We start from the raw sequence: 12,388 nt of genomic DNA, 5'->3' as shown, positions 1-12,388 counted from the left end.
TGTGTCTTATTGTGATTCTAATTTGCATTTCCTGGTGGATAGTGATGTTGAACTTTTCACATGCTCATTTGTTAGCCATGATCTTCTTGAGCAAAATGTCTCATGTCTTTTGTCCATCTTATATTGGATTGTCTTTTATGGTTGAGTTTTGAGGTTTCTTTATATATTTTAGATAATTGGTTTGCAAATCTCCTCTCAGTCTGTAGTTTTTCACCTTCACAAGGGTCTTTTGCACAGTGCTAAATTTTGTTGAAGTCCAGTTTATCAGTTTTTCTTTTCTTTTCTTTTTTTTTAAGGTTCATGCTTTTGGTATCAAGTGGAAGAATTCTTTGCTTATCTGGATCATGAAGATTTTCTACTTATGGTTTTCTTTTCCTGAAAGTTTTATATTTGCATTTAAATTTATGATACATTTTAAATTTTATGTAAAATGTGAGGTTTAAGTAGAGGTTCCTATTTTTGCCTGTTTTGAAACCAATTGTTCCAGTATCATTTGTTGAAAAAATTATCCTTCCTCTATTGTTTTGTACCTTTGTCAAAATCAGTTGATAATATTTGTGTGGGGCTGGTTTTTATTCTCCATCTTCTGTGGGTCTACATGTCTGTCCTTCCACCAGTATCATAGACTTGACTACTGTAGTCTTGAAATTGAGAATGATTCCTCCCATTCTATTTTTTTTCAAAACAGTTTTTAGCTATTTTAGTTCCTTTGCCTTTCCATATACATTTTAAAATTGCGTTATCTATAGCTTACAAGAAAAATTTGCTGGGACTTGGTAGAAATTGCTGCCAAGCAACTGAACCAAGTGCAGGCATTCTGTGAACTGAGACCTCCACTAAGCCAGTGGCTGCTTCAGATAGTGAAGTTGGACTCAAAATATCTCCTGAAGGGATAATTACTAAAAAAAGATTTTATTTATTCACCACACACACACACACACACACACACACACACACACAGAGGCAGAGACACAGGCAGAGTGGGACTCGATCCCAGGTCTCCAGGACCTGGGCCGAAGGTGGCGCTAAACCGCTGAGCCACCCAGGCTGCCCTAATTTTTTTTTTCATGTAAAATTGAGATACTGCCATAGTCAGGCTAACTGCACTCTCAAATATACCTCTTCTAACATCATTTCTGTTTGACTTGCAAGGCCAGCTGGGCCCATGTTAATTTTCTAAGTACAGCTGACTCGCTCCAAATTGGAGATGTCACACCAATGAGTCATAAGGCCTCCATGGGTCAGGCTTTCAGTTTCAACAAGAGCCTAGGAGCCGGTCAAGAGTGGAATTCCTCCAAAATGAGTGTACTTGGTGGCTGCATCAGGTAGGTGGCAATGTTGTGCTGGGAAATGGCCTGAGTTCCTTAACCAAAGGACAGCTTTCTCTTTCTCCTTCTGGGCCACCTGCTCTGTGTACACTTCTGCATTTGAACAGTGTCACGACTGCTTGCAGTCCAACCAAATCAAATTCCAAAGTTTTTGGTCCACCCAAAGCTCTCGATCAAAAAGCAAGGTTCTTGTTGTGGATACCATTTATGTTTGGGGACTCCTTGATTCAGCAGCTCTATCTGCCTTTCAGGTAGTCACAGGAATTGCTGATTCCTTGTCGTGAAAATATTCCTCTGCCTGCCTGCAGGAGTCACCAACCATCAAGGCACCATTTGGGCAGCTTGTTTGAATCCTAGCTTTTGTGGCTAAGCCTGTAAACATTAGCTCAACTTCTGTTCAGTAATATGTAGGATGGGGGAACCCTTCCTCTCCCCCTCACCCCTCATCTATCACTTGAGGGAGAGCATGCATGAACCAGAGATTCCACGGAGTCTTAGATTCCCAAATCTGGCCCGTGGTTCCTCTTCCAAAAAATCATGTCTCTGGCTGCATTCCATCCCCATCGCCAAAACTGTCAGGTCTGGGATTTGATTTTACCCTATCATTAAGAACCAGTGAGTTGGCCTGTCAGTGTACCAAGGATGCTGACAGAAGACACATGACTAAGACTCTTGGGTTAGAGGCCAAGGATTTCATTTAGCATTCGTGACACAGCCTGCAGAATGAACATCAGCATGTTTGTGGGGGTTCCCCTTGTCTCTAATTCCACAGGGGTAATGCAATGGGCCTGGACAGATGTTAAACATGCAGCTGAGAAACACTGTGGGGGGACCAATCCGCTGTTTTTACAGCATACCTACTCCCTATCCTCAAGGGCGCTAACTACATAGATCCTGAGAAATACCCAGGCAAACTGTCAATCAAGACCCAGCAAAGTGTGTAGGGGCAGAAGAGGTGCAAGAGAACTGGGCTGTCCTGTCTGACAATTAGCCTTTCCTGTAATGTGTTTTGTTTGTTCTTTCATGTATCTCTCATGCTCTCTGTAAATTAATGCCTTGTCCAGGCGAGGCCTTTGTGCAAGATCTGGCTACAGAATGATATACAGCCTAATCTAGAGTATCTTCAAACCATAGTTTCAAAGACCAAGAACGATAAGCCCTCTTAAAGTTTGCCGGTCACTTAGTTTGTCAGCCACCTGTCAGTCCTAGGTGGAAGAGAGGGCTAAAGGAAACTTTTCTGGTCCATCTTTCTTTAAGACCTACGACTATTGCCAGTTCCTAAGATAAGGACAGTCACTTAATAGTCTAGAAAGAGCCACTTCTATTTTTCTAGAACAAAATCTCCTATTGCGGTGAAAGGGTGATGACAGACAAGGCAGTAACATACTTACTAAGGAGAAGGCCCAGGGATTATGTTGATGGTCCAAGGCTGAGATGATACAACTCAGTTCCAGTGCAGAGCACATGATAATTTTTTTCCTCTGGAGTTTTTATTTCAGCCTTAAAAAAACTCCCCAAATTGGTTATTTAGATTCCAAGATTTTACTCTTCAGAGATACACTAATTATAACTGTTTTAAAATTACAAGCAAACTTCAGTAAGTCTCAGGTTTTAATTCATGACAGGTAAACAACAATTATTTGAGGACTAAAAGAACAAAAATGAGATCAGCGGCTGCAATAAATAACATTTGAATAATTCAGCAGATGGACATTAGTGGTTAAGCTTCAGATCCACACAATGAAAAAGCATAAATACAATGACATGACTAAGTGGTTATCACTGGCAGACCCCACGAAACCTGAAGCTCAGATGCAAAGGGCTGTTTTGGTGACTCAGAAGGGACAGTATAATAAAATGGTGGTGTTTCTATTCATATGGCATCAAAACTTTTTCCTGTCTTAAGTGACTTCACAAGATACCTTGAAATTCTATCTTTTTCTGTGTGTTTCTACTGGGAATTTCAAGAAAAAATCATAACACTTTTCTCCTGAAAGCTAGACTGAGGAAAATAAAAGGAGCACTGAAGTCACAGTGTTTTAGAGCATTGTCATGCAGTGTTTTGGAGTTTATCTTTGGGGGATAAAATAGGAAGTGGGCTAGTGTAAAAAATATTAGGCACTAATCAATTACATATAAGAACCAAATTAATCCCATTATATCAGAGGGAATTTAATCTGAAGAAAATCAGCTTCCTGACTTGGTTAAAACAAAGTCTATAATGTAATGAGACAAAAGTGAAGTAGTTTAAGTAATAAATGTTTAATCAAAGAATTTTACATATTATTAACAGCATTCATTTGGCCAAACATCTACACGTTTGTAGAATCCTACTGTATATAAAGTGGGAATGTATCAAGTATAGACTATGAAAGTGCAAATAACAAGTCAAGGTTAGAGTAATTTTTTTTTTTTTACATTATAAAATTAACTTGTTTACAAAATAGGCTTTGCCAAACTTTATTTCTGAATTGTAAAGTCAATGACTGTGTTGTTTTTAAAATATGTACCAAGGAAATACAAATTGAATAATGATCATTTTTCATGCTCAGGAGATAACGGCACAGAAACAAAGGGTACTGCACAAGGTGCAAGGAGCCAGGACCCATCCCATACACTGTCTTCACACAAAGCACGCTTTCTCACCTTATTGCAGCTTTGCAAGACGCCTCAATGGGATACAAAGACTCTCTATTGAAAAATTACAACTTGGTCTAAAAACTGATTGATGTCAATATTTTTTAATCCAAAATAAACTTGTAAAAAAAATCCTTTAATGGACTGTTTCAGTTTAATTATACAGTAATACACTGTAGACAAAGTTAGGATTTTCCCCAACTAATTTAATGGGGATTAATAGGGATGTTTCTGATAAATTGGGGAAATAAAAGCTAATGTGGACCTTTGATATCCACGACATAGGAGCAATTCACAAAGTTTATTCTAAGGGAACCTGGGGGGAATGTTAAATACTCTAACAGAATGTCCTAGCCATATGAATTCAAAGGACAAGAATTTCAAAAGCAGGTTTTGGAGAAAAAAAATCAAAAACCGTAATCACAACTCACGTGGATATCAATATTAATATAACCTTTTGCCTAGCCCAGGACTTGCCTGTACACACTCAGTACTGAAATTTTGGTATCTGTAGATTTCTGATAAGAATCTGGCAAAACATTAAATGGAGTGTTGCATATCTATTTTATCTTATGCTAGTTTCAATAATATGTAAGTAAAACAGCCATTCCAACAGTTTACTCTAGTTTTAATTACACACTGTACCATTGTATCTTAATTACAACTAAGACCAGTATTTTCTTCACAGTAAGACACTGATAACTAGGAAGTTGATTTTTTCAACACTAAACAGTAATCACACAGCAAATGAGTATTGTGCAATAGAACAAACACATGTCAGCATTTGCTATTTAGGCAAACAAACTGATTGAACATTTAGTTGTTATATTTACTGTAAAGGCAAGGCCATGGGTGGTTTTATGGAGGTCTTTGCAATTTATAGCATAGTTACTTCAGAAGAGACACTGAAATTTGAATTACTCACTTATTTAACTGGCAACTATCCATTTAGTTAGGCAAAGGCACGGTAACATGTTGCGCAGGATGTTTTATTGAATTTTTTAATAATTGTGGGATTTACTATAACTCATGAAAACTCCACTTTTTTTTCTATTTTATAAAACACTTACCATTAAAAGTAATTGCACCCATTAGTAATTAGAATGCACTGTAAAATTGTGAAAACAAAGAACTATGATTGCACTTCCAATAAAGTGTCTCTTAAAATACAGCACCGCTGTTGCTAATCAACTGTATTTTAATATTAAAATAAACTGTTTTTAACAGCAGCATTAGGTTTAGTTAACTTAAGCTACAGGCTACATTTTATTTAAATGCAGTCTCCATGGCAACAAAACCCCATTAAATTCTGGAATATCACTGCTACCAAGTGGCACCTTTAACTCCAGAGAAGGCTGAGACTCCTCTGGAGCCCTCTAGGACACTGCACGCCTACACGCCTTGTTAGTCAGCGCATGAGTCAGTTTGGCACAAGTGGACTGTAATAGACATGACAAGGAATCTTTGATTCATGTAAATATGAAAACTCCACTGTGGTAGATGTAGCACTGAGGAGAAGCCGTGGATACTTCAATTCATACCGCTCAGACAGAAAGGAAGGAAGAAAGTGATGGAAGAGCATAGACAGAGGGATGAAATGGTATTAGCTCTGTCCAAAATAACTTCTTAAATGAAGAAAATGCTTTTCTTTAAAAGAGGAAAAACCACCCAAGGATTAGGGAGTAAGCCTTTAATTTAAACTTCGTTCAAGTATTGCCAACTTTAGGCTAAACAGAGGACTGCATTTTCTCAGAGTGTGGAATCTGGCCTACTTATTCCGTTTGTGTTTCTCTTACTCTTCTTTTTTTGTCAGCAAAAAGGGGAAAAGCTATCCCATTAAATATAAAAGAAATTCCCTGAAAGGTTAAAATCAGAAATGAAGCTACCATTCAAGGGAACTCCTTTGTATTTAATCCTAATGTCAGTGGTTTATAATCGAGTTGGAATTGAGTGGATCAAGTCTCTATAAAGCATACTCCACTAGAACACCATCTGTACCTGTGATTCATTTAGAGCCCAGAGGGGTGCAGTTCACACTAAATGTACTTGTTCAAGCCAGTCACTTGAGGTTTGAGGTGTCTGACTTGAAACATCTGAACCATCTCCTTTGTTGGCTGCCTCATTACCACTACTGCTAGCTGGAGATGCTGCCTCCCCAGCCAGGGTATTTTCTTCCAAAGGATTTTCTTCTTCTATTTGGGTTCCTCTACCTTCATTGACCACAGCATCTTCAAACACTGAATCTTCTTCCGGTGGCACCAGCTCCACATCCCTTGTCCCTTCTAACTCATCTTTGACACAGGGGAGCTGGGAATCTGCACTGGTTTCTGTAGCTGCTGGAGGAATCAGGGCAATACTCTGAGGGTTCATGTCATGAAACCAAGCCATGATATTGCCAAGAAGATTGTCATTGATGTTGGCATCCTGGCCAGCTGAGTCAGGGTCACTGGATGAGGGATAGAATTCACTTCTTCCCTCACTGAGAGGGTGTGAATTCAGAGTGTCAGTTGAAAATGGGTCACTTTCTGCTCCTAATCTCATGAGGCTGTCACCAAGTTCCAACAGCTCAGAGCTGCTCAATGCGGCCCGAGGACTATCTGTGTTCCTGGGGACCGAGTCTAGCCTGGAAGGTAAAGAGGTGCCTATTGCTCCTAAGGATGCCTCATTACTGAGGAAGTCTCTATTCTCCTCATCAATGGCCAGCCCGGATTCTTGCAGTGATAACTGTATTGCAAGAAGTATATTGGGATCATCTTCATCCAAGGAACTCAGAGCCTGGGGTGACAGAAAGTAAAAGAGCTTTAAAATTTTAAAAGGAAAAATGATTTAACTCAATGAGGTTTACCAACTATGCTTTTGCCAAAGATCATAAATATTATCTCTATTTATGCAGAATTATTATTTTATCCACTCAAATCTTACTTTATTTTCTCCTTGCTTATGATAAAAAGAAAAAAAAATTCCTCAAGAGAACTCTGAAATTTAGGAATCTTTGCTGGTACATCTTTGAAACAAAGATTTTAGAATGAAAAGGTTAAAAAGGAAAGCAATAAAAGTAAAAAAAACAGGAAGCTAGGGAAAACAAGGAAGGAACATCAACAAGGGCAATGAGGCTGCCCAGGAAGCCGACCTGAAGAGAGTCCTGGTTTTCAGAGCGACTGGCAGGGGTGTAGTCACGCAGGGACGAGCTGTGCAGTACGCTCATAGATGCGGAGCTCACTACTGAGGCACCAGGCCTGCGGCCACTGCCACCATCTGGGATGTCTGTTTTAAAGCAAGTGGAACCTGAGACAATTCAGTCATACAACATTTCACCCATCTTTTTATTTTTTAAATTGGCATGGTGCCAATTTCTCTTTCAGTGCTATTGAAAACCTGTGTTTACATAATCTTTCAGAGATTTCTCCTCCATATTTGTCTCATCAAAATATATTTAATACTGCGGTGCCTAGGTGGTTGAGTCAGTTAGGCGTCTGATTCTTGATCTCAGCTCAGGTCTTGATCTCAGGGTCATGAGTTCTGGAGCCTTACTGAGCTCCAAAAGGGGGCTCTAACTTGCTTGCCTTAATTTAAAAAAAAAAAAAAAGATATCTAATACCACTACTTCAAACACACGATTGTTCTTTTTTTTTTTTTTTTTTTTTAAAGGTTTATTTATTTGTTCATGATAGACATAGAGAGAGAGAGAGGCAGAGACATAGGCAGAGGGAGAAGCAGGCTCCATGCCGGGAGCCCGACGCGGGACTCCATCCCGGGACTCCAGGATTGCGCCCTGAGCCAAAGGCAGGTGCTAAACCACTGAGCCACCCAGGGATCCCCCACGATTGTTCTTTATGTTCTTGCTTGCACTAAATATGGTTCTATTCATAAATGCAAGTGCTACCGCCCATTCCTTCTATTTTCCTTAAGCAGTAACAAATAAAGGTATATTCATTTTCAGAGTTTTCAAAACTAAAGAATTTTGGAATTACAATAGCCTGAGGAACAAATATTTAGGCTCTTTGATCCCAATTTATTAAAGATGATCTGCTGACATAGTTTAAAGATTTTCCATTAACAGTTTAACATTTAAAAGTTGATAAAATAATTTATCTCTAATACCAGGAATTTTCTCTTTTAAAGAATGTCTAGAGAAGAATGGAGGCTAGGAGAAAAATATTCTATGAACATAGTAACAGTGATCAAGAGCTACACTTTGTTGAGTGCTCACTATGTGCTACTAGTGCTTAAGGGTTTTACACTCATTCTTTCACTTAATGTTCACAGAGAGCCCACAAAGTGGCTCTGTTACAAATGCTTCTTTGGAATGAGGAGACTGAAGCTTGAAGAGGTTATGTGAACTTGACTAAAGTTTCACACTGATCCACAGCAAAGATGGCGACACAAATCCAGGTATGGCTGACTCCACAGCCTATGTTCTTCATCTCTCTGGTTTCCTGTGTTCTGTGACATGTGAGGCATCTGCATATTGATAGTATCTACACTACAAACTATTTCACCAACATTTTTTTTAAAGATTTTATTTATTTATTAATGAGACACAGAGAGATAGAGAGGCAGAGACACCGGAAGAGGGAGAAGCAGGCTCCATGCAGAGAGCCCAGTGTGGGACCTGATCTCGGAACTCCAGGATCATGCCCTGAGCCGAAGGCAGACGCCCAACCGCTAAGCCACCCAGGCATCCCTATTTCACCAACATTTAGATTAGCCAGTTTTAAGAATAAGTTCAAGAGAAAGAAGAGACTATAATGTAACCAACTCCACAGCTTACCTAAAGTGCTTTCGCTCGGCTCATCAGGGTCTGGAGGATTACCAAGCAGACTGTGCACATCTCCTCGACGGCGCTGCTGTCTGTGCCTTCTCCGATACTGAAATTCAGCATATTCCTGCATAAACCAAAGGTTATAAAATACAGGAGAGCATGCAATTGTTTTTATGCAAATAAAACAAAGAATACACTTTTTTCCCCCAGGGAAAAATGTGTGATTTTATAGACATATTATAAAATCACTTGGCTTTAACAAAAGAAATTTCAGGTTTTGCCATGCCAAGGAAACAGATAAGGTAAAATGGAAAAAGAAAAATTTTAAACAGTCATTTCAGTTGCCTGGATAAAGAGCAAATACTTGCAAGCTCCAATGCTAGGTCATAACTGAGCCTTATTTCATGTGCCTGGGTCTTGTTACATACTGTTATAACTAATACCATAATGATTTTACTAATACAAGTTATGGTCTTTAGTAATATAAGTTAGGTTCTTGGAGGTTTTGTTTTTAAAAGTGACTGTGATATGTGCAGTGGAAAGAAAAAAAATGAAGAACATACACTGTTAGACTATTAGATCTTATATTCCTTGGGATAACTACATACCATACTCACAAGTTAAATGATTAAATTAAAAGAAAAATGTGATGTCAGCTTTAAAATACAATGTTACTTGGCTTCCTTCTTTTTTTTTTTTTTTTTTGGCTTCCTTCTTATATTAGCTAATATGTGGGGTTATCTATAACATGGGCAGGGGGATGTGTTTTCTATTTACTATATGGGAAGATCACAGATTAGGGCAGAGGCAGAACCTTTGGCTCTCTGCTATTATTTTGGTAGAAACATACTTTTCGGGGTTTTAGTGACAGAAGAGACCAGAAAAGAGGCCAGTTAGTGTGCATGACATCAGCATAAATAGGTTATTTTTGAGAGCCATTATAAAACCTTTGAGTAGTAAATGCTAAGATACTCAGGTTTATGATCATCCTGGTTTTCCTAGGATATTCAATACGCTTATATTGTGAAAGTACCACTCAATGAAGAGAGGTTTTACCTCACGAATAAAATTTTCACATCATACCATTCAAGTTAAATTTATTTAAACTCCATTTATGTGAACAAGCAGTGGTCTCTACTAAGAAGTGGGAGACATCCTACTAGGTTAGAAAACAAGAAAGATACTACAGGTTCTTGGAGATATTATTTAGGTTCTTTAAACTTTCCTGCTGAGCTGGGGTATGATTTCCTCTTTTTCTGGAGGCCCATGATCCCTAACTGGATGACTATTATGTATCATCATGGCTCACTGGACCACTAAGGACCGCCACATTTCTTAGACAAAGATGGAATGAAAAACTTTATTTCAGTTTAGTGTTTATTTACTTAAAGGTTTTAGTTTTTTAGAGAGAGAGAGCATGTGAGCAGGGGAGGGGCAGAGGAGAGGGAGAGAGAATCTCAAACTGACTGTGCTGAGCATAGAGCCTGATATGGGGCTTGATCTCATGACCCCAAGATCATGACCTGCGTGGAAACCAAGAGTCAGAGGCTTAACCAACTGAGTCACCCAGGTACCCCTCAAGGTTTATATTTAAGGAGAATTTGTTTACTTTGTAAACTTAATGATGGCACAAAAAAGTTATTCTGAATTAAATGAACTATTATTACTAACCATACAGTATACACATTCCCAACTTAAGAAAATTAAAATTTGGCTTAAAAACAACAATAAAAGAAACTTGATTTATTTATAATTATTCTGACAGAAAACTGAATGGCATTCTCTCACAATGCAATAGACTTAAAAAATTGATCCCATAAAATTAAACTTAGCTGAAAATTTCTAAGAATTCCTAGATTTTAAAAAAATATTTGAGAGAGAGAGAGAGAGAGAGAAAGCACGCACAAGCATGGTGGGGAAGGGCAATGGAAGAAGGAGAGAAAATCTTAAGCAGACTCCATGCTGAGTACAGAGCCACATGCGGGGTTTAATCCCATAACCCTGAGATGATGACCTGAGCTGACACCAAGAGTGGGACAGCCACCTGACTACACTACCCAGGTGCCCCAGAATTCCTATATTCTAAACAAAGCATATGAAAAAGGCTTGGGACACTCCAAATGATTCAAGTGTTAAGGTTACAGAGAAGATTGAGAAATTTTGAGATTTATTGGCGAAAAAGCTGCCAGAAGCATTTTGTTGAGCACCAAATTCATCAATAGCTTAAAGGGAAGCTTTAATTCTTCCAAATTTCCACGAAGTAGATAGTGCCACCCACATTTTATTTTATTTTATTTTATTTTTTTTTATTATTTATTTATGATAGTAACAGAGAGAGAGAGAGAGAGAGGCAGAGACACAGGCGGAGGGAGAAGCAGGCTCCATGCACCGGGAGCCTGATGTGGGATTCGATCCTGGGTCTCCAGGATCGCGCCCTGGGCCAAAGGCAAGCAGCAGCCACCCACATTTTAAAGAGAAATTTAAGGAAGAACATAGTCTAAAATCTAATAGTTATCAAGCTAGAGCTTGAATTCAGGATCCCTCAGACTTTAACACTATGCTCTTTCCTCTGGGCTCCACTGCCTTTAAAGTGGTACAAAATACTTATGATTGTCACTGAGCCATTCAATTTAATTAAAAAAAGAATAAGATGGAATTAACTTTCCTGAAAAAATATAAATTTAACCAGAAGTCTATTAGAATTTGGTAACATTTTTTTTTCAGAGTATATATGAAGGCACAGAGCTAATTTTTCAAGATATTATTTTGGCAGTTACTTGTTAGTCACAGGCATGCAGAATTTTAGTTTTACACTATATGGTAAATCTTTTTTTTTTTTTTTTAAAGATTTTATTTATTTATTCATGAGACACACACACACACACACACACACACACACACACACAGACAGAGGCAGAAACACAGGCAGAGGGAGAAGCAGGCTCCATGCAGGGAGCCTGATGTGGGACTTGATCTCCAGGATCACACCCTAAGCTGAAGGCAGGTGCTAAACCACCAAGCCACCCGGGCTGCCCCTATATGGTAAATCTTTAGACTTGCAATAAGGTTTACATAAAAGCTTGGTGTTTCAATGTACCAAAGACTTTAAAGAAAAGTAAAAATAATTAAATAATTCTTACAAAACTTATTAACACATAAAAAATAAATTTCAGAAGGAAAAATTACTTATACTTTCACAATTCTCAACTCTGGAGAACAAGAACTCGATAATTTATAAATATTCACATGTGAGGTGGCAAGCTTTCCTTTTTTTTTTTTACACAATGAATCTGTGTCAGTCACATTAGCAGGCCTTCAATGTTCAAGGACAAATATTTAGGATTCCTAAAGTTACTGTCAGAGCTAGAAGCTGCAAGATGATACACACATGACTATGAGTACACTGATAAAGGTTTTATTTTGGTTCAAATAAAGCTAAACTGTGTTTCTACCTTGAAGTACTGAAATCTTTAGTACTCTTTTTTTTTTTGATAATTGACGCTTGTTTATTCATTTTTTTTAGGTGGATATTTTCCATACTATCCTCAAAGCTGTAATTATAACAGAATAATAAGCATAGGATCAGGTAAAGAGAAGGTTCACAATTTGTTTTACAATAGAAATTTCACTAATACATTAAATTATTTTTGCAATTTAAGTG

At 38.1% G+C, this 12,388-nt stretch overlaps 1 protein-coding gene across 3 annotated transcripts in view; it reads right to left on the bottom strand.

Moving 5' to 3' along the window:
- Nucleotides 1-3,571: 3,571 nt before the first annotated feature.
- Nucleotides 3,572-12,388, bottom strand: part of ANKIB1 (ankyrin repeat and IBR domain containing 1) — a 141,715-nt gene continuing 132,898 nt past the window's right edge. For 2 of the 3 annotated variants that reach the window (XM_041728310.1, XM_041728311.1), the window contains exons 18-20: nt 8,737-8,851; nt 7,096-7,229; nt 3,572-6,740 (exon numbers count right to left, since the gene is read on the bottom strand). In XM_041728310.1, coding sequence (XP_041584244.1) covers nt 5,997-6,740; nt 7,096-7,229; nt 8,737-8,851 — 993 coding nt within the window. In that variant the 3' untranslated portion in view covers nt 3,572-5,996. The remainder of the gene's footprint in view (nt 6,741-7,095; nt 7,230-8,736; nt 8,852-12,388) is intronic. The other variant, XM_041728312.1, reaches the window with a different exon arrangement.

Source organism: Vulpes lagopus, chromosome 13 (genome assembly GCF_018345385.1).
Source record: "Vulpes lagopus strain Blue_001 chromosome 13, ASM1834538v1, whole genome shotgun sequence".
Taxonomy (NCBI): domain Eukaryota; kingdom Metazoa; phylum Chordata; class Mammalia; order Carnivora; family Canidae; genus Vulpes; species Vulpes lagopus.
Note: the sequence above shows the minus strand (reverse complement) of the source record. Positions and strands in the feature narration are given on the sequence as shown.